Raw genomic sequence first — 25,196 nt, 5'->3', positions numbered from 1 at the left:
ATGGCACTTTTGTCTTAAAAAAAGAAAAACCCAGAGCAGATCTTTCCTGGCTGTCAGACAAACTCCTAACCCTGCAGTACCTTGTATGTCATGTGAGGGGAGCAAGTCCTGGAAGCACTACAGCAGCCCGCCCTGCTGTTCTGTAGCAGGATAGCCTGCTCCCAGGCTTCTGGGAAGCAGATTATTGCTGTTTCTTCTAATAATCGTTAAGCCATATCATCTAACGTTTTCGGCTTGTTTGAGATGTGAATTTGTTTTATAGATTATAAATATGCAGTATGTATAAAGCAGAATGCCTGTCCTTCCTGATTATTTTTTGTACCATATTGTAAATTATATTATTTATTCTTTACCAATTTGGGGAATAAAAGGTGTTTGGTTATTTAATATAATAAACAAAAGCTGTTAAACTTCTTATGTTTAAATTTCCAGTTGAACTTGTAAATCTGTTTTTATTATTGTGCATAAATACAATACTAATACTTGGTCTAATAAGTACTGTTTCTGCTTTTTTTTTAACTGTGCACTCTGCAAACAGCCCAGGTGGCCATCATCCGGTGTGATCTCAGAGGAATCGATGGACTGTCTACAGTGTAATTTAGAAACAACACCGCTGAATATATTTTATTTTTTTCCAACTAGGAATCAGCTGCGCGCTTTAATTCCTTGCTTCCCGTTTCTTAGTGTTCTTGCCCCCACGACGTGCAGGACAGAGGAACTGCTGTTCCATTTCCTTTAGCCACGTATTCACGTGCCATTGACAGACTCTCGAAGACCAGGCTTCTCGGGATAGTCTGGACCGTGCTCGTCGCCTCTCGACGCTGGCCTTACGGGTTGGGTTGGCCGTCGGGCTGGAGGCCGCCTGGTGCTGCGGGGAGTATTGGCGAGGTGCCCGGATAGCCTCCGACCCCGCCCACCTCAGGGAGCGGGGAGGGCCATCCCCTTCGGCTTGCTATCCAGTGGCGGCGTCCGGCCCCATGAGCGACATCTACTTTCACCAATCGTCTGCGTGTCTGGCGCGGGCCTCCGCAAGCTTTCGTCTCATGAGGCGGAGCCCGACACCGCGATAGGCTGCCGCTGCTTGACTGACGTCAGCGACTCCCAATGGGGACGAGCGGTCGGGCCTTTGACCGCGCGGGGCCAGGCGGGAAGGACGGCGCGGCGGACTGGAGGCTCCGAGCGGCGGGCGACATGTTCCGGGCACCGGACAGCGAGGGCGGCCGGGCCGGCTCCAGGTGCGGCGCGGGTGTGGGCACAGTCACGTGGAGGGCGTGCGGGCGGCGGGGCGGCCGCGGTGAACTCACAGAGCCGGGGCCCCCGCGGCCGGGTAAGGGAGGTGGGCGCGGCCACGGTGGCGGCGGCGGGAAGCCTGAGGTGCGCCTCCCCGCACCTCGGTCCCAGCACGCGCCGCTTCCTGGGCGGGCGCGCCGTAGACGCCGGCAGAGCAGTCTGCAGCTGCGGGGCAGGCGTGGTGGCGCGGCCGGGACCCCGGCGCCCTGTGGCGTGTGTGCGAGCGGACTGCCCTCAGGGCGAAGCCCCTTCCTGGGAGCCCGCAGCCCGGGAGCCAGGCGGCGCCCTCTTCCCAGAATCCCGCAGTCGGGGAGCCAGGCGACACCCTCGCCTCTAGCCCCGGAGCCAGGGGGTGCCCTCCCCGCTACCCCTGAAGCCAGGCGACACCCTCGCCTCTAACCCCGGAGCCAGGGGGTGCCCTCCCCGCTACCCCTGAAGCCAGGCGACACCCTCGCCTCTAACCCCGGAGCCAGGGGGTGCCCTCCCCGCTACGCCTGAAGCCAGGCGACGCCCTCGCCTCTAACCCCGGAGCCAGGGGGTGCCCTCCCCGCTACCCCTGAAGCCAGGCGACTCCCTCGCCTCTAACCCCGCAGTCCCGGAGCAAGGGGGTGCCCTCCGCCGTAACTCCGCAGCCCGAACCCAGGAGTCGCCCTCCCCCACTTTACTGACCAGGAAACAGGCGGGACAGCGAGTGACAGAGCAGACCGACTGGTCTTAAATGATCAGGAACACACAGCGCGCGCTGGCTCGCTTTCTGGCTTGGGGAGCACTGGGTGCTGAGAGTGACGTAGAGTTGCCCGGGCTGGAGGTGTCCTGCAGTCGGGGGAGCCGGCTGCTCGGTTGAGCTGGTTCTTCCGATGCCTGAAACTTTCTATACTGTGAGCCCTTTCTGTGGCCTGGCCGGGCAATAAGAGCAGAAGACTGTGGCGTCCGTGGAGGTAAACAGTACATAGAATGAAAGGATTGTTTCAACTGCTAAAATCCCTGCAAATTTGAGGGAGTCAGGTCAGGATTCAGTAGTACTCCTGGCCAAACCATCAGTCATTAGCCCCTGTAACAGTGACCACTCATCCTCCTGTCTGGGTCTGTGCTGTTACAGACCGGAAGTTTATCCTGGAGTGCTCATATTGAATCAAGTTTCTGGCCCTGAAAACTGCTGTTCGGCACTCGCACCAGCTGGCCGAGGGCTGCCTCCCAGCACTTTCTCAGTTGTGTGCATTAAGGACACTCTGTCTTTGTTTACACGGCCTGGCACTGGGTGCCCTGCAAACACTGGTGCAGTTAGCGAGGACGTGCCGCAAGGACCACTGCCCCTGGGCTGGCTTCCAAGCTGTGGGAGACAGTGCAGAGCGGCTGCTCTCAACTGATACCTCACTTCTCTGGAGTGTCAGTGTTTTCGAGAAGATGAGGGGAACGTTCTTCCTTGTAGGATGCTGGAGAAGGAAAAGCCATCTTCTTAATTGGGAGCCTCTGCTTGGGGTGGGGCTTCCCAGGTGGCGCTAGTGGTAAAGAACCCTCCTGCCAATGCAGGAGATGCAAGAGAAGCAGGTTTGATCCCTGGGTCTGGATAGACTCCCCTGGAGGAGGGCATGGCCACCCACTCCAGTATTCTTGCCCAGAGACTCCTGTGGTCAGAGGAGCCTGGTGAGTTACAGGCCATGGGGGTGCCAAGAGTCGGACACAACTGAGCCACTAAGCACACGTGCTTGGGATCCGCTAGCAGCTGCAGATCTTGAGGCCATGTTAAAGGAAGGGAATCAAATGGTGGCTCTTAAGAGGACTAGGTCAGATTTCTGTCTTAAAGTCCTGCTTTTGTTTTCTTGCTAAGGGATTATCTGGTGTTAAAGGGATTTTAAAAGCCATTGTTAACCTGAGGTCTTTTAAGCTGTAGGGTGTATGTAAAGAACTTAATCCAAGTGTATTGCAGCTTGACTCTGAACCACCGGTCCCCAGGAGCTTTATGGGACATGGGGATAGGCTGTTGAGGGGGCGGGGTGGGCAGGCCTTGACGAGCATGGGCCCCTCCAGGCTTGTGTTATGGTCAGTGTTATGATCCCTGCCTCTGCTGTGGTCCACTTGCACTGTGTTCTCACATGCCCAGCCTTGCTGCTGCTGCTAAGTCGCTTCAGTCATGTCCGACTCTGTGCGACCCCATAGATGGCAGCCCACTAGGCTCCTGTGTCCCTGGGATTCTCCAGGCAAGAATACTGGAGTGGGTTGTCATTTCCTTCTCCAGTGCGTGAGAGTGAAATTGCTCAATCGTGCCGACTCTTAGCGTTAGCGACCCCATGGACTGCAGCCTACCAGGCTCCTCCGTCCATGGGATTTTCCAGGCAAGAGTACTGGAGTGGGTTGCCGTTGCCTTCTCCGGCCCAGCACTACTGCCTGCTAATTAAAATGACAGTGAAACTCTACTGAACTGGCTCCATTTGCTTGTTTCAGGGAAACATTTAATTTTACTGATGAGAGGTCCCAGCAGTAACTTGAGAGCCTGCACACATCTGGAGGTCTTGGCAGGACCAAGTTGTGCCGAGAAGACCTTTATGGGAACTCATGGGCAGGTGGGGAGGTTTGCTGGCTGGCCGTGAGCGTGTCGTGACCCTCCACAGATGTCTGCCTCAGCCCCTGGACCGTGGTGCCCGGGACAGCTGCCGTCGGTCCCTCACAGCCTCTCTGCTTGCAGGGCTGCAAAGCCTCCGGGAGGAGAGCCAGGTGATCGTCCAGAGGAAGCCGCGCCTCCCCGCAGGCCGGACAGGATGGCGTCTAATATTTTTGGACCAACCGAAGAACCTCAGAACATACCCAAGAGGACCAACCCCCCCGGTACGGGCCTGTGACTCTTTAATCCTCTGGCCTCTACCTGTTCTCTTTTATGCTGCTCTTTTGATTAAAAAAAATCTCTCTCTCTTTGTATCAGTCCTTTCAAATGCTTTCTGGTGTGGCATATCCCCTGCCGTCAGTCCTGGAGAGGAAGGGAAGTTTGATCCTGACTTAAGCTCTGTGTCCTCCAGGTCGTTCAGGACTTGCTCCTCACCTGTGAGCAGATAGTGGCCATGTGCAGGCACCGAGGCGGGCACACAGGCGCATGCTGGGGCTCTGCTTCCCACTGGGGAGGCTCCCCACATCAGCTGATGGACTCCTTCAGATTCTTGAACTTGCCTGCAAGTTGTGTGTTCAGAGTATTTTTAATCAGATTGTGAGCAGGATTGAAACTAAATAAAAAGGACGGCTCAGCCTGGCGTGCAGCCCTGTGGCTTCTCAGTCCTTACGCACCTTTTAGTGGCTCCAGTGGGAGGAATCTCAGAAGAGCCTTTCTCTTGGCTGATGGACGGTCCAGCCACTGTGTGTGAGTGACCACACAGTGATAGTTACCTGAGGGGCCTTCCCCATCTGTGTCCACACGGGAAGAGCAAGGTTTGTACCATCCTTAAAGGTCTGAGAGATGGCAACACAGAAGTAAGTGTTTCAGACAAATGATGAAGTCAAACAGAACCGGAACTGGGACTCCTCCCTACCCTGTCCTGATTCTGGGTACAAATATCACAGACCTGGAGCAACAAAAGCAGTGGACGCAAAGGCTGGGTTTTCCTATGGTTTTCAGTGGTCAGGTGGGGTAGGGGGTGCGCAGTATCTTTGGATTTGGTTATGGCAGAGAAGCAAGTGGTTTTGTTGGGTGTGTTGGGTTTTTTTTGGCTGTGCTGAGTCTTTGTTGCTGCACGTGGCTTCCGGTTGCAGAGCACGGGCTCGAGGGTGCGTGGGCCTCAGTAGTTGCGGCTCCCAGGTTCTGGAGCAGCGGCTCAGTAGCTGTGGGGCCTGGGCTTAGTTGCTCTGCGGCATCATCCCAGACCCTTCGGACCAGGGACTGAACCCGCGTCTCCTGCATCGGCAGGTGGATTCTTACCCACTACACCACTAGGGAAGCCCAAGAAGCAGGTGGTTCTTCCTGAGTAACATCCTCACGCACCCAGTTGATGGGTGCAGAGCCCGAGTGCTCAGCCCTGTGCATCCTGTGTACCAACCATGTGCTGTGGCAGGTAGACTCAAACAGGGGGCGCCTAGGGGTGGGCACGCTGGCGGCTGGGGCTTAGCGCCGTGTCGTCTGCAGCTGTCTCTGGGGCTTCGGGTTCTCTAGGAAGTATGCCACATGGGGTGGTTCTGCTTTGCCAGACTCTTGAAAGTCTGTGACCGCTTGGCAGCCTGGCCTCCTACCCAACTAAAGAGTTAGAAAACCAAAGTGTTACAACAGCCTGGGGCCACCCTGTGCTGAAACCTCTGCTCCTTACGGTCCTGTTGTTTTGGGTTTCTTTCCTTTCTTGCCAGGGGCTCTGAGATGAGAGCTGAGCAGGTAACAAATGCTGGAATCTGCACCCCACCCCACCCCCCACCCCCGCCTCCTCCTATCACCCAGAAGCACTTTTTAACTGGTGAATGAATTAACATGGAGAAACACTTTTTAAAAAGGAAGACAGGAAGGAGCAAGGGGAGAAAATCACCTGTGATGAAGTCTCACAGGCAGCTGAGAAGGGAATCTGCAGGTGCATCCTGGCCGGCAGACTCACCCCGTGCACTCTGGGGAGGCACCGCCCCCCCACCCGCCGACCAAGCGCGTGCGGAATAGGGGCCTTACTGCCGGCCATCCCTAGATGTGGCCCCGGGCTGGTTGGTACCGTGTGTCACCTGCTCTCCTGGTTTAGACCTCAAGGTGGGGATGATGTGGGCAGGCTGTTTGGTGTTTGTGGGGCCTGTGCGGGGTGCTGGCTGTCTCCACAGCCTGGGGAGATATGTAACCCCCTCTACAGGGGAGCTGAGGCTCAAGTTCACCGGCCAGTCTGGGCCTCAGCTCACTGGCAGCAGAACTTGCCATTGGATACAGATTTTCCTGACTCCCAGCTTACCTCCAAATACTCCAAGTGGGGCTGACTTCCTGAAACGGCATCGCTGGGTCAGTATAAAACGCTGGTGCTTCTCCTGGTCTTCAGACACATCCTCCAGGGCATCAGCAGCGCCTGCTTCCCACACTCCACAGGGTTGTGTCTCCTGAGATTTGGGTCTCTAAAAAGTGTATCTTGGATTTATTCTTCTCTCGTTATGAGTGAATTGAGCATCTTTTCCACCTTCAAAGCGGATTCATCTTTCAGGTAAAGTGTAGAGTAATAGACGCACAGTGTGATTACTTTTCATAAAGTTCAAAACAGACCTGTGGTGGTTTTCGAGCGTGTATTGACGAAGGTGAAGGGGAGGGAACTCAGGTTTCTGGGGGCTGGCGGCATCCTGTCAGACTGACCCACACTCACCTGTGATCATTGCTGGAATGTTTGCTTTGTTTGTGTCTCAGGAATTTCTCTGTGTCGTGTTTCACAGTTTTTAAAATGTCTTTAAATGAGCAGTGCTTTTAGCCAAAACCTTCAGATTGAGTTACTTTTATTTTTGTCTTGCATTTTAAAATAAGCTGAACACACATCTTAGAATTTACTTAAGTAAATTTACTTAAGTAAATTCACGCTTAAACGTGACCAGCAACAGCTCAGTAACAGGCACTCGGGGGGTGGCCTTGGGCAGCAGCTTTTCTGCACTTTGTGGCCTGGATGTTTTTGCTGAAGACACCCAGTAACAGCAGTGTGTCTGGGAGCTTCCTCTCCGGGCCCTCCTCCGCCCAGCCGCTGTGTGTCCACTCCAGCCAGGTGCTGTCCTACAGTTGGTAGTGGCTGAGCAGGACCCAGTCCAGGGGCTGAGGGAACCTGGGCGGCTGTGGCTGGGACTGGAAGGCTTGTGATCAGCCTGACGTGATGTGGATGTGTGCCTTTTCCTGCGGTCAGACCCACGTGTTCTCTAAGCTTCTCCCCCGCCCCAGAAAGGGTTCTCGCGCTGGGTTCTGTCCTCAGAGCTCTGCTGCTCGCCTGTCCTGTCGGTCTGTGTCATTACAGCCGAGAAGTGACTGGAAATTTTAACTTCTTGGAGGCAGTCAACAAAGATCACTGCTGTAAAAATGAGCATATTTAGAATCCTAAGCTCCCACACCACCGCTGCCACCCCATTTGGAGGGGGCGGAGTAATGGAGTACCAGTGTCCTTATCAGATCCAGCTCTTTCGGAACACCCTTCCGCCTGCGTCACGGAAGCGTGTGCCGTCCACACTGTCTTGCGCTGTTTTCACTGAGCAGTGTGTCCCAGCGTTGTCGTGAGCATTGGACACATGGGTGGCAGTGAGTCATGACTCCTCTCTCGGCACCTTCAGGCGGGAGGGGCCTTTGTTTCCACCGCTCTGAGGGTGAGGAATGGGCACAGAGGGGCCGGGTAACTCGTGTCTGGTCTCAGCTGCGTGTGGAATGCGCCTTCTTTCTCCTGTGAGATTATAAATCTTAGCTCTGCACTTGGTGGGAGGGAGATGCTGGTGTTTGCTGATTGCAGGGGTGACTGGCCGGCGCCATGTGCTAGAGTCTTTTCTGTTTAATGTCAGCATTTAGGTCCCCTGTCTATTCCTCAGCCATCAGCTTATAAGAACTAACATCCGAGATGCATATTTTCAAAGTAGCTCATCAAATTGTTTCTGTTCGGCAGCAAAGATGTTAAATATCTGTAATTCACTGGCATATCTAATTGTCACTGGAAGTTCCAGCCAGATTGAGGTCAGGAGAATGACTAATAAATGTTTTCCAGATTACAGGTTTGCCTTGAACAGGGCATGTTAACTCAGTTCTATCCATCTCACCTCAAAAGTTAGCAGCTGTTTGCCTTTAATGTATGAAAGAACTTTTCTGGGTTTAATGCAGAAGATTCTTGAGCAGAAAAATCTGAAAAGTTCAGGGTTAAGGACACTCTAGAGGGGAAAATGCTGTTTTAGACCACCTGCCCGTCTTGCCCCTCGCAGCCAGCCCAGTGCAGTTCAGGTCCAGTGTTGAAGGCCCAGCTGGCCCCGAGAAGGGGCTGGGTGTGATGGGGAGCTTTCAGGATCCCTCGTCAACCCAGTCACCTCACCCTCAGCCTGAACTCAGGACTGGTCGCCGTGAGGGGAGGTCTCTGAAGTGACCAGTGTGGAGGGGTTGGGTGGGTGTTCCAGGCCGCTCACCACTCTGCTTGTTTCTGCAGGGGGAAAAGGAAGCGGTATATTTGACGAATCAGGGCCTGTGCAGACTCGGCCACGTCTGAACCCACCGGGGGGCAAGACCAGTGACATTTTCGGGTCCCCCGTCGCTGCTGCCTCACCTACGGCGCACCCAAACAAGCCCAAGGTACGGACTGCACTCAGAGAGCAGACCTAAGTGACAGAGGCAGAGCTGGTGCCAGGCCCTTGTCTAAAATGGTTCCGAGCGGGTATGGCAAGCCTTAGGAGGAGACAAGGCGGGTGACGTTGCTTTTGTTGGCTGCGGCCCTTAGTCATCGGGGCTGCCCTTAGTCATCAGGGAGTGTGCGCCAGCCTCGGGATGACGCGCCCTGGGGGTCGCTGGTGGCAGGGGCGGCCCATGCAGCCAGGCCATCACTCTTCTCTTCCCTCCACGAAGAGCTGCTAAGGATACTGATGAAGCTGAACTGAAAACGGGAGCTCACCTCTCGGCAACACTTCAGTGTTGTCATCAGCTGATAAGTAGAGTAGCTACATTGGATTAAAATTCACCAAATAGTTAGAATTTATGGATTCCCGTTACTATTATTAAAAATCTACTTTGTCCCCTTCGGAGAATGTCCATCTGGAAAACTGCTGACGGATAGAATCAGGCACTTACTTAGCCAGTGTTTCTCCATGAACTGTATGTACCGCAGGATGACAGCTGCTGAGGGGAAGTTTCCTCATACTAAAGTATTCCAGCCCATAAATGACAAGTGAATAACAGAATTCAGAAATGACCGTTTTGCAAACTTGTAATGAAATTGTAGATCTAGGAAGCAATCATCAATGGCTGCTCACACATCAGAAAACAGGACACCTCCGGAAACGATGGGCTTCATGCTAGAAGTTCATCATGGGCCACCTTTGAATTCTTGTCAAAACAACCAGACCTGAATCCGACCAAACCTCCTATTAACTGATGACACAGGGATTCAATCAGAGTGACGCTGAATATAGGAAACAATGTGGTTTCCTTTTCAAAGACTGATGGTTGCAGAATATGTAAAGAACCCCTCCAGTTCAACAACAAAAAGACAGACACATTCAGAGATGGCTAAAGGCAAGGGGGAGAGATGAAATGGTATAATTGAATCACTGTGCCATAGAGCAGAAATTAACACAGCGTTGGAAGTTAACTATACTTGAAGAAAATAAATTTTAAAAAATAAAAATTTCAGATCCAAAAAAGGGAGGGGGCAAAGGATGTGAATAGACATTTCTCTAAAGAAGACATCCAAACGGTCAGTCAGCACACGATCTATAGGGAGATGCAAATCAGAATCACAGTGAGATACCACGTCACACGCGCTGGGATGGCTGTTATCAAAAAAGACTAAGGAATGGTGAGGACGCGGAGAAATTGGAACCCTCCTGCACTGCTCTTGGGAATGCATAATGGTGCAGCCACTGTGGAAAACAGTTTGGCAGTTTCTGAAGAAGTGAAAACACAGAATTTTACTGTATGAACCAGCAGTGTTGGGTATATAACCTCAGTTGTGAAAACCGATACTTGGGGAGACCTGTTTTAATGGCACCGTTCTCAGTGACCAGAGGGTGGGTACCACCCAGCTGTCTCATCACCAGATGACCGGGTGAGCCAGATGTGCTGCACTGCACACATGCTGGGGATCGCTCAGCCGCAGAGAAGACACGCCTGTGTGTGTCAGAGCAGAACGCACAGGTAGGCTGTCAGTGAGAGCACGGGCTGAGGTTAAACTGGACCCTGCGTGAGACATTTAAGGAGGCATTATTTTTGCAGTTCAAAGAGCTGCATCTTGGAACCTTTATGGATCAGTGAAATACGGGATTTGCTTTCAAATCAGCCCGTGATGGGGCGAGGGCTGGAAGCTGGCAGGAGTGTGGCTGAGGCCAGAGTGGAGGCGGGCTGTGGAGCAGGGTTACCTGGGGCCTCAAACTGTCCAAATAGACACTTTTTAAAGATAAAAGTAGACCCAGGTCACCCGCACCTTCTCGTCCACCTGAGCAAGGCTGCAAGTGTCCGAGCTGCGGATTGACCTGGGTTTGCCTCTTTGCAGGACCACGTGCTCCTGTGTGAGGGAGAGGACACGCCAGACCTCAGAGGTGAGAGCTCGTTGTCCGTCCCTCTCCGGGGCTCAGCTCTGCGGGGGCTGCTGGAGGACTGGGAGGGGTCCCTGTGCCCCAGCCCACCTGCTGATGAAGACAGCAGAGTTGTGATCATGGGTGGGTTTTGTGTAGGGAGGAGGCAGGGGAAATGGGCTCAGTTACTCAGTGACAATGTTACCGGTGGCTTCTGCACCTCCTGTCCATGCTGGTCAGTCTGGGCCTCAAACCACAGCATCCTCTTCTAGAAGCTGATCTTGTACAGTGAAGGGCAGAGGTCCAAAGCCTTCAATGAACTCTGACCAGAGGCCGCATTGGGGGTGGGGTCGCCGGGAACTGCAGGGCTGCACAGTGTGGGGCAGCCTCCCCCGGGTTGCCCCACAGTGGGCTGCCTGCTCGTGGGGCTGGGTGCCAGGCTCAGTCCCCGAGTGTCCCGACCTGACTGGATGCTAATTACTGCCTTCAGTTGATGATGAAGAGGTGGGAACGGGGTCAGTTAGGTAGTCCAGGGAAACCTGCCTGGGCCCTCCACTTAGGACGAGCTCCCCGCCCTTCTCACTCGCTCTGAGGTTTTCTCGTCAGACTTGAGGTGGTAGGGAGCAGTGTGGAGACAACCCCTGGGGGTTCCCCCGAGCATGGCTCAGGGCCTTCCATGCTGACCTGGCCTGACACCTGGGCCTGACTCCCCACGCCCGTGCCTGCTGCTCCAGGGCGCAGACTTCAGTTTGCGTGTGCAGCTTGCCCACCAGGTGGCGGGCAGCCACTGACGGGCCCTGTGCTGACTCTGTCCTGCAGCCAGTGCCTCACCCAGACAAGAGCCGGGCGAGCCCAGCGGCCCGAGAGAAGCAGCCTGCGTCCAGGAGCCTGCGCCCACCGTCGACAGCCACGAACCCCGGCTGGGCCCCCGGCCTCGCTCCCACAACAAAGTCCTGAACCCGCCCGGAGGCAAGTCCAGCATCTCCTTCTACTAAGAGGCCTGCCGCGTCCCATAGCCAGACAAGAAACTCCAGAGATAGGATTTCAAATAGTGTAGTTCCTTTAGCCCGCAGGAGCAGGGTGGGGAGAGGGTCTCAGGTGGACACCTGAAGCTGCCGTCCAGTTCACAGCCATCTCGAGATGAAGACCCACCTTCTGGACTCCGAGGGAGGAGACGGGGCCCTGGTATGAGAGGAGCTCCCAGTGGGCGGGAGGGAAGTGGGGCCAGGCCAGGTGCCCCTGAGAAGTGGGGTCTCACGTCCGTGGTGTGTTGGCTAGTTGGGTATCTAGGGATCACTAACACAGTAGCAAAGCTTAAAGCCTTTGAGAGAAAACCAAAACCGCGGGTCCGCCACTGTGGGACAGAGGAGCCACCCTGGGGACTTGTTCAGCCCCAGTGTTTTTCACCTCCATTCCAGAGATTTTCTTAAAACGTCTTGGTTGCTTTTCCTCAGCAGCTGTCAACAGAAAACCAAAATGCTGTGTTCCGTCATATGCTTTATGGAGGGATTTTGCACCCTGCTTCTGCCCTCTCAAACCTCGGCCAGGTCTTACATAGGAATCTCTTGCTTTTTGTCCACGAGAGACTGGTTTAGACTCTTTACAGGCAGTCTTGCTTGTGAGTTGTTCCTTTTTTCCTCATCAGCCTTAAGTCTGGGCCTGTACTCCTCACCAGTGATGTGGACTGCTCCCTTCACCAGCAACACTTCCTGTCAGCAAGACCACTACCTTCTACAGGACTTTAAAACTACCCAGACATGTCCAGGTACTGGCGTTGTTTAAATTGTTCCTGTTTCTTCCCTTATGTTCCTGCTGGCAGTGGGAGGAATAGATGCCTGAGAACCCTGGGTTCTTAGGTTTGGTTTCTTTGGTAATAGCTCAAGACCTGTTCTCAAGTGCCAGCTTTACTTCAGTAACTGTTGACTGTGGTCTGTTTCTGACCCCTTTCTAGAAAAAAGTCTCTCGCTCAGGTACACCAAAGAAGAAGGAGAGTTTTCTTAGGCCACCCTTCTAAAGCTTTGCAGAACCTCTGGGCCACATTCAGTTTCCAGACAAGACTTAGAGACCTTAGGCCAGGAGATTAAATAATTTGGCAGTAAATTCTCAACTGGCTCATTTCATGGTATCTGCCAGCGAAGATACCGGACTGGCAAGAGTCGTGACGCTATCATCTGTCAGATGGAAGTTTCTCCCATTGAGCCTCTAAAGGGCTACAGTGTCAGTACCTGTACTACAGTCACGAGAGACCAACAGTTTGGGTGGGGGGACCACTGGTACGAGTGCCTACTAAGTTCATACAGGTGCTAGAAGCGTCTTCATTACTACAGTGTGGCCACGCTCGTAGTGGCCTGAACACTCCAGTGCCTGTGGGAGCTCCCTACTAGGCTTCACACCCTCCACCAGTGCTGGGGGTCCGCACGGTGCTTGCCAACCAAAGACCCGCTGCTGTCCACCTGCTGACTTTGGAGCTGAGAAACTCTCATTCCATGTGATTCTCTCAAGCGCCTCCTGTCTCCCTCTAGCCTTCAAGTGGTCATTTATAAGAAAGTTGTCTGGAATTCAGAGCATTTTTTTCCCCATTAAAAACTGACGTAACTGGTGATTAGCTTTTAAGCTCAAACTCACTGACTTACACAAGTTACGATGAGATGTTCCAAAAGTAGATGTGAACTATTTATAACTGTTTTGTTATGTTCTTTAACATGCAAGAAAAGCGAATTCCATATTGAATGGCCAAGAAGACCCTGACATGCTGCTGGCCCTCAGGGCTTCTGCCTTCCCGTCAGCCACAGGAGGGGAAGAGCTTTCTAAATCTGTCCCCTTGCAGGGACTTTGGGGCAGAGCTGGGAACCGAGGCGGGGTGGGCTGGGGGAGGAGATCACCACCAGGGCAGAGTCCAATGCAGCAGGACCGCGTCAGCTTACTCGTCCCCAGCTTTGCTCTTCCTTTCCCTCCTTGGGGCTATGGGCCTGGGTTGAGGGAGCCGGGATGGTCGGGTCATGGGAGGAGCAGCAGAAAAATTTGCTCATTTGCTCCTTTGAACCTGATGGGGGAGGCCATTTGTATTTAGAAAATGCTCTGTACCTTGGGGATTGCCTGTGTTTGGGAGGTTCGTTAACTCTCTGCATCCTTTTCTCAGCCTCCAAGCTACATTGAGAAATTACCGGTCTGTGTTTTTATTAAGCCTTAAAACTTTTTTTATGTGCATTTGGTGCCAACTGTTTTGTAAAGCTGTCATTGGAAACAACAAACCTGTGCTCACATCACCATGTAACCTTGAGAGGAGCCTGTTTTTTTACAAGGCAGGAGTGGGTGTAGCTGTTGAATTACACTTAGCAATCAGGCACTCAGTCTCTGCCTGTCGGTCATGTGCACAGTGTGTGTGTCCGCGCGAGGCTGGGCAGGCAGTCCTGTGTGGTCACGTGTTCCCTCTGCATCCATTCTCCAGAGCTTGAACTCTCCTCCTTTCCTCACAGCTCTTCATTGGTTGAAGGGGTTTGCCTTTTTATTTTTTTTTTAAGCCAGAAGATGCCCAAATTAATCTTCTGAAAGTTTATGGATTCAAGGTTATTTCATTTGAAAACCAAAAACTTAGCTTCTAAAGGAATGGATGGGAATCTGGCAGTGTTCTTTTTAGTTTCTGTAAATTGAAGGTAATGATTCTTTTTTCTCTTAACACCATTCATTTTCCTGCCAAATGAGTTGACTTTGAAACTGCCCTGACCCCTGGCCATGAATAGATGAAAGTGGAGTCGCTCAGTCATGTCCGACTCTTTGCAACCCCATGGACTGTAGCCTACCGGGCTCCTCTGTCCATGGGATTTTCCAGGCAAGAGTACTGGAGTGGGCTGCCATTTCCTTCTCCAGGGGATCTTCCTGACCCAGGGATCGAACCCGGGTCTCCTGCACTGTGGACAGATCTGAGCCACCAGGGAATTCCATGAATAAAGTGCTGAGCTATTAGAATCTGCCTGTAGATTCGCATCCTATAGAAAAAGCATAGATTGTTTTTGCTTTCTATATATTAGCCGTTTTCATATGTCCTGCAAGCACAGTTGATATCCTTACGTGGATTAAGTGGATTGGGGGAAATGGAGCTACTTAGCCTGCCTGGAAAGCCCCCTAGAAGAAGCTTCACCCCGTTCTGCCAACTACCAGGGCCAGCTACCAGGACAGCACTTAAGAGAGAAACCCGACATAGGTGACCTGGCACTGTCTTCACTTATTCATCTGAAAATGTTTCTGAGAGTGCAGCGTATGCTCCCGGGACTGGGTGGGGCAGTGGCACCTACTTGTAGCAGCTGCTCCAGCCGTGGCCAAGCACTCAGGTCTCAGCCTCAGTGAGTTGTCACAGCCTGTTTGTCTCCAGAGGCCAGGCAGTGGCTGAGTCAGAGGACCAGGGTGGCTCCTCCACGTTATGGGGCAGAAATGAAAACAACTAAGGGCTCCATCTTCAGTTCTGTGCCTTGTCTAGAAACACACTGGCTCTTTTGCCAGAGTGAAACTTGTTCTAACACCTTTGTGAGTCAAACCCCGCAAGGATGTCTGTCTCCTCCCAGGTTATCCTGTTAATTTCTTCTGAACTTTTGTTATGTTCTTAATCCTTAGCATTCTTGGAGCTCAGGAATGAAATTTCCTGTTATATGTGTGACTACAAAGTGCAGGCATTTGGGATGAATACTTAGAAATTAAAGTAGAACTTTTGAAACCTGTGTGTCTGGACATCTTACATTTTAGGGTCTTAAAATGAGAAAAAGAAAAAGCTGAATAGCAAATTATCTTTACAAATCTGAAAGGAAGCAAGTTCTAATTTGGTTAGCGTGAGCTCTCAGAGTGTGCTAGTATTCAGTAAGCATCAAGAATTATCAGGCATATATTTTGTTAAAACTTAATTTTCTCTAACCAATTTCAAGTAATCTGCCCAAACATGTTGTGAAAACTAATAAAGTTGATGTCAAGTCATTTGGCCTCTCACTGTTGTAGTGGTGGCTGCTGTACTCTATTAAAGATACTGCAGTAATTCAAAAGGGCCTACATTCCCAGCAGAGGACTAGGGCAGAAGTCTAAAACATTCCCCCAAACATTCACAACCTTCCTCTGTAACTTGTTCACCAGAAGAAATCAAACATTTCATCTGTCCTGGCTTATCATTTTGAGAAAGTAAAACATGTCTATATTTATTGCATGCTTACTATTTGCTAGAGATGATATTAAACTCCTTTCACGGTCTTCCTAATGTTCCCAGGAGGTTGGTAATTGTTTCAGGCTCAGTTTTCCAGTTGGCCGGGATCAAACCCCAGGCAGGCTGAATGTGAGACTGAAAGCTCCCACCGTTACTCAGTGGGGTGGGTGAGCATCCATAGGCGAGGGGAAGAATGTGCAACAGTATTTAGGGCATGACCCAGAGGAACGTTCTTGGATGCAATCAGGTTAGCAGGACTTCACTTTGAAGCACTGCATCAGAAGGACAGGGATAAAAAGCATTTCTGTTGGCACTAAGCTGCCACTTAAGGGTTTTTGATCAGGATTCACACCATTTGTGTGGTCCCCAAAGCTGAAAGTGTATGTCTTAGGTTCACGGCCTCAGATCTGTCAGTGGAACAAAATGCAAATCAAGTGGCTAAAAGTGGAAGAAATAAGGGCCTATAAAAACTGGTAGAATTAGTCAAACAGGATGGAAACTTAACTGTTGAGGGACTTCCCGCCATCACTGCAGGGGGCACAAGTGCCATCCCTTGGTCGGAACTAAAAAGATCCCATGTGTCCCGCACACCCCCAAAATCGCTGAAATAGGAGTTAGGTTACACAGCTCAAGTGACACCGGGAAATAAGTTGCACAATATCAGGACACAGAAGTGAACTAAATGATGAGAGTTCATTACTGGACTAGGGATGAGCCGGTCAACCTGCGGAGGGAACACGGGAGGGCGCGGGCACTGGGGAGGGAGTTGGGAGAGCCTACTCAGGAGCACGCACTGCGGTGCAGTGAAGGTCTACAGCGACCAGGCTGGCACCGCGGGCACCTCAGGGGAGGGAGGGGCGCGCGAGGATACCGCCCATTTCTTTGTAGGCAAGGGCGGATACACGTACGCTCGCTAAGTCCCTAAATCGTACAGGGTCATTTATATATACTCTTCGGACAAACGCCATTACTTCATAAACGTCCGCTCCGGCGTCGCGGGCGCGAGTGTTGGCGCCTCGGACTCGCGTGACGGGAAGCGCTCCCTGCTCCGGTCAACCGAGCTTCCGGCCCAGGGACCGGCTTCCTCCTACGTCACGGCCCCTGCGACCCCTAGCGGCTCAGCGCCGCGGGGACCCAGCGGGCTCCGCCCCCAGCAGTCTGGTGGGCGGGACTTCCGGGAGGCAGGACTTCCGGCAGCTGAGTGACGGGCGCAGCATCAGCATCAGCGGCGGCGGCTGAGCCCTGAGGCGACAGCGGCTGCGGCGGCGACAACGGGCCGCGGCCTCCGGACCACGGGCAGCCGGGGCGGGCGGGCGCGCCGGCGGACAGCGGGCCGCGCTGGCGGCTGCGGTGGCCACGATGATGGAGATCCAGATGGACGAGGGCGGCGGCGTGGTCGTCTACCAGGACGACTACTGCTCGGGCTCGGTGATGTCGGAGCGGGTGTCTGGCCTGGCGGGCTCCATCTACCGCGAGTTCGAGCGGCTCATCCACTGCTACGACGAGGAGGTGGTCAAGGAGCTGATGCCTCTCGTGGTGAACGTTCTCGAAAACCTCGACTCGGTGCTCAGCGAGAACCAGGAGCACGAGGTGGAGCTGGAGCTGCTGCGCGAGGACAACGAGCAGCTGCTCACCCAGTACGAGCGGGAGAAGGCGCTGCGCAAGCAGGCCGAGGAGGTGCGTGGGCCGGCTGCGCCGGGGCCCCGCCCGGGGACCCCCGCCCCGCCCCGCCCCGCCCGGGGACCCGCCCTCAGCCCCCGCCCTGCGCGGGCCCTAGCTCCAGCCCCGCCCAGCCCACCAGTGCCCCCGGGGCCCCGAGCCCGACGGGGGGGTGAGCCCGATCCCGGGATGAGCCCGACGGGGTGTGAGCCTGACCCGGGGATGAGCCCTGGCTCCCCTTTCCTCTTGGCAGGCTGCTCCAGCTGGGAGCCCCAGCCCTGAATCACCTGGCGTCCCTGGGGGACCTTAACACCGAAACCTTCCCGGGCCTTCTCTGTCCCCCTCTCGTTGCAGACGCCAGTTCGTTTTGCTTTTGTGTGTGTGTTTTACGCAGACGTGTTCTAGACCGCAGTTGCTACTTCTGGTTTGCTGCAATTCTAAACCCTTCCAGGAAGGGGATTTATGGTCTTAGGGTTCTGCGGCCAGAAGAGGTGTTGTCGGATCTTTTCCGTGCCTCTCTGACCCAGTGTTTTGAGGGTCGGTGACTTGGGTGAATTTGGTGACTGACGTAAACACATAACCAAAGCCATGGTTAGGTTGCTCTTCTTGCATCAGATGAAAGACTCCAGGTTTCTGGAAGTGAGTGCTCTGTTCTGTGGTTTCCTTTGGGAAGATGGTCAGCTCATGTGGGAAAGGCTGAGAAATTTCACTGTGGCTTCTGAGAAGATAAAAGTAGAATTTTGAAGTATTCAGTCGTCCTCTCGGATACCTCCATAGCCTGGAGCTCACTTATTTGTGAACCGGTTAGAAGAGTCATGCATTGCAGGGAACACCTCTTACCTTCATTCATTCACTGTGAAATCTTTAGCCCCATTGGCAGAGCCAGGTGGATTCAGGGGGCCTGGGTTCTCCTTCCTGCTTTGTGTCTGTGACCTTGTCCATGTTGCCTGCCCCTCTTCCGGATTTTGATTTTCCATCAGTCATATGAGTCGGCTGCCCTGGGTGATCTCTAAGCCCTGAGGTTCTGATGTTCTTCCAGGCACTAGGTGATGCTCTTTGACTTATGAATAGGAAGTTTCTTATTAAATGAGTTAAATTTCTTTTTAATTAATTTGGGTTAACACTTTTTTAAAAAATTTTAGTATTGAAATGGAAGATTGCTTCAGTATCTTGGCGTTTTCTTAAGGCAAGGCAGTTTATGTCCTCTTCATTTGGTTTAAAGCATGTTTATAAAATTCCACCATGCCTTGTGTTGTCCCTACTTACGGTGGCTTATTTTGTTCCAGGGTTTTCCATCCATCTGTCAAAAGGAGGTTGCCTATTGATAGGGGTGCCAGGCTCCACCAGAACTGATTTAGGACTCTCGACTTAAGGGGGTGCAAGAGCTTGTGGAATTCTAGAGTTCAGAGTGGCCCTAGGCATTTACTGGGAAAAGAACTGGTCCTAACTGGGGGTGGGCCAAGGTCACATGGCCTAGAAGAAACAGGCCAGGACCCAGTCTGCCCTGACCCCTGACTTCCTTCCATGTCATGCTGCTATGGGAGGGCAGAGAGCTGCACCCCCAGGCTGGAGCCCTGGGGCTCCCCTCACCAGCCGAGGGCCGGGCCGGTGGCTGCCTCATGCTGGGCAGCACCGCCCACTTCTCTGACTGCTCTCAGCCGCCATTTGATGCCTCACTGAGGTTTTGAGTAGGTTTGTTTTCTTTCGTCCTGTATCTGTGTGGTCAATGTAGTGGACGAGAAGAAACTCAAAGGAAAAAGATGGACAGCCTTCAGGTTGAGAATCCTAACGTTCTAGCCTAAGAATTAGCTCTGTGTGGATGAGGCCCCTGCTCTGCTGTGCTCAGTTCAAGTGTAGCCATGACGAGAGTGCTTCTAGCCTTCCCGCTGCTGCCCCTGGACTGAGAGCTGGGTGCATGCCCCGCCTGGGGAGAGTGCCCTGGAGGCGGAGCCCCACCCCCGCCCCCACCATTAAGAGCTGCCGAGCAGAGCCACAGAGCACATGAGCGCTTGGCTGGTGGGCAAGCAGGCTGTGATCTGATGGTTATAATGTGCCCTTGGAGAGACCTCATGTGAGGGTACAACCAAGAAAAGGGCCAGGGACTTCGCTGGTGGTCCAGTGATTGGGACTTGGCCTTCCAGTACAGGGAGCGCGGGTTTGATCACTGGTTGGGGGGCTAAAATCCCACATGCCTAGGTGCTAAGAAACAGGGACGTAGAGCAGACAGTATTGTAACAAATTCAAAAGACCATCCACGTCAAAAAATCTTTAAAAAAAAGGAGGGGGGGTGGCAAACTCTGTGACCATTTTTGCACTTGAGCTCATTTACCAAATTCAGCAGACAGAAAAGACATGGTGGCCTGGCTTCTTTTTGCAGGTGGGGCCTGAGAGCAGAGATGAGGGCCTGAGACCCGGGAGCCGGCCCAGCCCCGGCTGCAGGCGTGTGTGTGTGATGCAGAGTGGCTCCTGCCCTGGGGTCACCCTGCTCAGGAAGGCTTAGTCAGAGCTGGGTAACCTGAGCTGCTGCAGCCTTCCAAGCACTCGGAATCTGCAGAGTTAGAGGGAGCCTGGAGCAGGGCAGATAGCCCTGCCCCACACTTCTTGACCATAAAAGCCGCAGTGAGAGGTGGCAAGTATGTTCTTGACCCCAGGTGACTCATCCATGGGAGCGATGGTAGCTAGAGACAGCGGAGCCCGGGAGGGGGCCAAACCCAGAGTCTGCAGGCACTGGGGTGCCAGCCTCGCCTCTGAGAGCCACACGCCCTGCAGTCTATCTCCCCCTCTCTGGCTGCCCTAGCCACGTGGCACCCCCTGTAAAGCCAGTGGGTTGCCAGAGGTGGCACATTGCTTTCATCTCAAGTGCCAAGTCCCATGATGGGCTGTTGTTTGCCTGGAGAATTGCGGCAAGGTCGGTCTAACTGAGTCAGGGAAGAGCACCTTGATGAGGTGGCCTCGGCTGGCCAGCCTGGGGTGCCTCAATCTCTGACCATGAGGGTTCTGTCCCTGTCATCCGGGCCAGTGAGTCCCGCTCAGACTTGCAGGACTAAATGGATGCTGCTGGCTTCTGAAGCCTCTACAGAGACCTTAAAAATGCTGAATCTGTGTCCTATACAACGTGTTTAAAACCCACTGAGTTCTTTCTCAGTGGGAAAGGAAGTTGGAAACGGGCATTTGATCAAGACGGCCGGGAGTGAGTGGGCAGCCCAGGTCGCCCTGCCCACGGCGGCCCCAGGGAGGCTTGGGCCGCGGCCGTGTTGGCTCTGACCCTGGGCAGCGCAGGCTCACAGCAGGGCAAGTGTCCGAGAGACAAGGTGTGGGTTTACTAGCCTTCCTCTGCCTGAAAACCTTCTTGGCCCTAAAGAAACTACTACTGACACACCCCCTCCTCCTCCTCAGCGACTCCAGTGCGGTGTTTGCTCAGCGTTTACAAGCTAGACAGTTTATTTCTATCCAAAACTGTGTCGAATCACCTTGTACAGAAGTAAGGCTTTTCACTGAGAGATATTTGAACAGCATAAAGCTAGAGGGGCAGAAGCCATCGTCCGACTCTACAGTGAGGCTCACTTGGCATTTTCCGTAAGTGAATCGTCGCGCTGAATCAGGTTTTCTTCCTACGTGCCACGCTACAGACAGTAGACTCACCCCTGCTTGGACAGGTGTGCGGTTTCTTCTTCTGCCGTGTTGTCGTGTTAAAGCAGTTGTTTTTTTGTTTTTTTTTTCAGTTCTTAGCTTTTCTTAGAGGAAGCCATTAAGATTTGGTGCCTGGATCTGCCTTGCATGGTCGCCTCTAAATATTGGTCTATTAGAGCTCTACAGTCACACCAGACTCTCCCTAAACATGGAAACAAGCAGGCCCCGCAGGGCAGAGAGTCTCTGCTTCCTGCTCAGCCAGGGGTAGTGCCCTTCTGGTCCTTCCTGCTCCAAGATCGGGTCCCACAGAGATGCCAGCTGCCTGTGCGTGTGCGCCCAAGGCAGGAGCACGGCTCTCCTCTACTCCTGCCCCGTGCTGAGCTCTCTGGTTCCTGGAGGGCAAAGCCGCTCTCTGTGGTTTTCAGCCATCCGTCCATCCGTCTGTCTGTCTGACACAGCTCTGTGTGAGGACAGAAATTTCTGCTGTGTTGTGTCCACACAGGCCCACACACTTCACGTGTGGCTCAGGCTCCTGAGAATAAGTTTTTATTATTTTTATGTAATTTAAATTAATTTAAGTTTAAATAGCCACACGTGGCTGAACTGGGGAACTGGGCAGTGCAGCTGTGGATGGTGTGGCTCAGTCCTGTAAGGGCAGGCAGGAAATGATTCTGTGACTTGTTTCATAGCCTCCAGTAAGAAAAGGGGGAGTGTTTTTCCTTCAGTGAACATGTTCTACAAAGAAAGGAGACCCCAAAGTGTAACGGGGTTTGAAACAGAAGAACAGAAGAAAATATTAATGAGAAAAAAAAAAAAAAAGGTATTCTAGCTATTTAGGAAACAGCAGAGAGGTGATGAAATTCTCAAGAGGCTGAGGAGAGGTCTGGAGGGAATTCCCAGCACCTCGAAAGCGGCCTGTGCGCACGGCTCACAGTTAGAGCCCGGCCTTCTGTTCTGTTCTTTGTGAGGTCAGAACACTAAACTGTAATGTTTGAAGTGTGCGGTTTGGTAACTTTTGACACATCTACACCCGAGAAACCATCCTCACGGTCAAGATGACGCTGACCTTCACCATCCCCAAATTTTCCTGCACCCCTGCCCCCGTGGTCTCTCCCCGCTCCCCCCTCCACAGGTGATCGCGGGCTGCTCTCTGTCACTGTAGCTTGATGTGCACTTTCTAGAACTTTGTTCAAACGGAATCCTGCAGTATGTGTTCTTGTCTGGACAGGCTTCTCTCACGGGCGAAACGATGTGAGGTTTACCCGGGTTGTGGTCCTTCTTTCATTCATCCCGTCCTTGCCGAGTGCAGCCCACTGTGGGGCGTCGATCAGTCCCCTCTGGAAGACAGGGCAGGAGAACCAGGCAGTTAGAATGCGCTAGTAGCTGGCGGGGTGTCCCAGGAGAGCGTCCCTTTCACCGGGACAGGGAAGGCTCACTCCCCATGGAAGGAAACATTCACCAACACCCAGAGCCGTGGAGTCATAAGTCAGTAGCCTTCTCTGAGCCCCTCACGGTCGAGAGATTTGGGAAGCACCAGGTTCGGCAGAGCGCAGCTCCAGTGGTGGCTTGTGAGACAGGGTCAGGGTGCTGGGACTCTGATCTTCAGCAGCGGTGGGCTCCTGGCCCTGCCTCTGCTCCAGCACCCTGGGGGCCCTCCTTCTGCTCAGCTGCAGCTGGGGCTCCTGCCCCCTCACCCTGTGCGGCCCCTTACAGCCTCCTCCCCCAGCAAACTGGACCTAGATCCAGGCGGGTCCCCCTGCGTGAGGCCTCGGGCTTGCGGTGTGTGCTTCCGGACACAAGACCCCGTCCTTCGGTCTCTCCTGTTGGGCTGAGAGGGAGATAAAAGCCAAGCAGGTTAGGAAATTGAAGTTTGTGTAAACTGCTCAGAATGCTTCAGAGAGCACTACCTACTAGAGAGGAACGTCCCCCAGGGAAGTTTCTCCCAGGTCCAGACACTCAGTTTTCGTCTTATCTTCCTTTTTGTTTCCTTCCTCTGGTACCAACCATGTCATATATAGTAAAGAAATGTAATATGGATTTCAACATGCAAAGTATATATTAATACTTAACATAAAATGCTTAAATAAGTATATAATGTATTACAGTGTATAGATTTTACACACATATCTTTCCTGTCTATCTTACCAGCTCTTGAAAATCGGTGTGAATTAAACCAGTGCCATTTGTTGGGATTTCTCTCAGGCAGATGCTGATCTGCCTTTAACCTCAATGAAGAATCTTTGCATTTTTCTGAAATGAATCCAACCTAGTGCTTGGGTTTCTTTCCACTGTCCTGATAGCAGGGTGCATGCGTGCTAAGTCACTTCAGTCATGTCCAGCTCTGTGCGGCCCTTTCTGCTGTAGCCCGCCAAACTTCTCTGTCCATGGGATTATCCTGGCAAGAATACTGGAATGGGTTGCCATGCCCTCTGCCAGGGATCCGACCCAGGGATCGAATCTGTGTCTCTTATGTCTCCTATATTAGCAGGCGGGTTCTTTACGACCGGCGCCACCTGGGAGGCCCAGCCTGATCGCAGACACACGTCTGAAGCTTGAATGCAGACATGCCCTCCCTCCCTCTCTCCCGCCTGCCCACACTGCACTGTAGACGTAAACGATAGCAGTCAAGGGATATGGGAAGAAAGCTGGGAAAAACCTCCAAGGTGTGAGGTCTCACAAGTTCATCACGTCAGTGAGCGCCCAGTAAACACTCGATTGTGACAGAAGTCGCTGGCAGCAGCTGGGCACTAGCCGTCATCCAGAGAGGGGTCTCCCCGGGCACAGAGCCTACACCGCTCTGCCTGCCTCAGATCAGACACCCCAGAAGAGGCTTTTTCTTTTGGAAATGCACTCTACACCTCACCCTCAGGAAGGAATTACGTGCAAAAGAACAAAATCTTTGATCCCTGTTGTGTATATTTCAGTTCAGCCAGAATTGAATTATCTCCTGTGTGTGACCCTGGCCTAAAGGACATATGTAAGAGGGAAGATTTGGAGTTAGTGTCTTAATTTACTTTGCCTTTAAGTAAAATGACTCTCTGTTGTGAACGTTACTAGAATTCTAATGACTGTGCTGCAAGGAGTGATTGCCTAGTGACCGCTCTCACGTTCTGAACTTGGGGTTGCTGGCTTCTGTTGCTTTAATTTTGTATTTGACACAAGCAGTCAGTTTACTCCTTAAGTTGGATTTTATGTATAGACTGGAAAGAATGCTCTCGATCAATGGGACACTGAGAAGAGCCTCCTTGATTCCTGGATTTTATAAGAGCCCACATCTCAGGTTACTTCGGTGTGTACCTTGAAATTCACCAAAAAGTAAATTCCAAAAACTAAAGCTGAATTTAATTTTAAAACAGAGCCCTTTTTTTTTAGTGGGAGGGAGGGGAAAGTGTATCTTAGAAACAAAACCTGCAAAGGGGATCGTGTGGTAAATTGGTATTTAGACGTGGGAATCAGGGGTTTCCTAGCTCAGCATTCCGGTTAAGTCACCCTGATGCCTTTTCCTCAACTGTCAGTTGTTCGTCGCTGCTCTTTGGGGGCAAAAGACTTCTTGTGAGATGGCTTTGAACCTCTGTGTGTCACTAGGCGCCAAGTGACACTTGGGATAGCCTTGGTTGAACAGATGACATTTCCAAACAAACTCAGATCTGTGGTGCATTGGTGTGTGTCTTTTTCACTTGGCTGTGGCCAAGCCTTCTGGGGGTGTCCCAAGGACATACCATGTGCGAACCATGTCTCAGACAAGAGATTCATTCTGTTTCACCATCCAGCACCAGGCTGACCCACTCTACCCAAATGCTGTAAATTAAAACTTTTATTCCTCTCATTCCCATTCGTATTGGATACATTGAAATGGCCATATTCAATAAAAATGGAAAAATGTTTAGCTTTCTTATGGAAGACTTCTTTATAGAACTAACTTACCCTGTGCCCCACCCCTGAAAATTCTTGACTCTCTTAAATCTTAAGCAAATGGTCTAGGATTTCCCAGATGGTCCAATGGCTAAGACTCCGAGCTCTCAGTGCAGGGGGCCTGGGTTCAATTCCTGCTTAGGGAGCTAGACTCTGAATGCTGCAGCTAAAGATGCTGTGTGCTGCAACTAAGACCCAGTTCTGCCAAATAAATAAATATTTTTAAAAAATAAAGTAAATAATCTGTAAATACAAATACTTTCTGCTTCCTTGAAAACATCTATTGGATCTTTGTGACCTTAACCCAGTTAATAGAGTTCCCTCCTGACCCCTCGCCCCACCTCCCCAGCTGCTACCTCCT

At 52.4% G+C, this 25,196-nt stretch overlaps 2 protein-coding genes across 5 annotated transcripts in view; both read left to right on the top strand.

The window, feature by feature from the left end:
- Positions 1-1,154: 1,154 nt before the first annotated feature.
- Positions 1,155-15,359, top strand: JPT2 (Jupiter microtubule associated homolog 2). Of its 2 annotated transcripts, none has more exons than XM_068967660.1 (5): positions 1,155-1,235; positions 3,974-4,113; positions 8,376-8,518; positions 10,431-10,476; positions 11,272-15,359. In XM_068967660.1, the coding sequence occupies exons 1-5, from the start codon at positions 1,192-1,194 to the stop codon at positions 11,445-11,447; spliced, it is 549 nt and encodes a 182-aa protein (XP_068823761.1). In that variant the 5' UTR covers positions 1,155-1,191; the 3' UTR covers positions 11,448-15,359. The 2 variants fall into 2 exon arrangements, with proteins under 2 accessions (XP_068823761.1, XP_068823762.1); XM_068967661.1 differs by having other exon boundaries at positions 10,431-10,486; positions 11,276-15,359.
- Positions 15,360-16,971: 1,612 nt separating this feature from the next.
- The window catches only part of MAPK8IP3 (mitogen-activated protein kinase 8 interacting protein 3), a 43,836-nt gene continuing 35,611 nt past the window's right edge, over positions 16,972-25,196 (top strand). For all 3 annotated transcript variants that reach the window (XM_068967137.1, XM_068967135.1, XM_068967136.1), the window contains exon 1: positions 16,972-17,311. In XM_068967137.1, coding sequence (XP_068823238.1) covers positions 16,994-17,311 — 318 coding nt within the window. In that variant the 5' untranslated portion in view covers positions 16,972-16,993. The remainder of the gene's footprint in view (positions 17,312-25,196) is intronic.

Source organism: Capricornis sumatraensis, chromosome 3, assembly GCF_032405125.1.
Source record: "Capricornis sumatraensis isolate serow.1 chromosome 3, serow.2, whole genome shotgun sequence".
Classification (NCBI taxonomy): domain Eukaryota; kingdom Metazoa; phylum Chordata; class Mammalia; order Artiodactyla; family Bovidae; genus Capricornis; species Capricornis sumatraensis.
The sequence above is the reverse complement of the archived record's forward strand: the minus strand, read 5'-3'. Positions and strand labels throughout refer to the sequence as shown.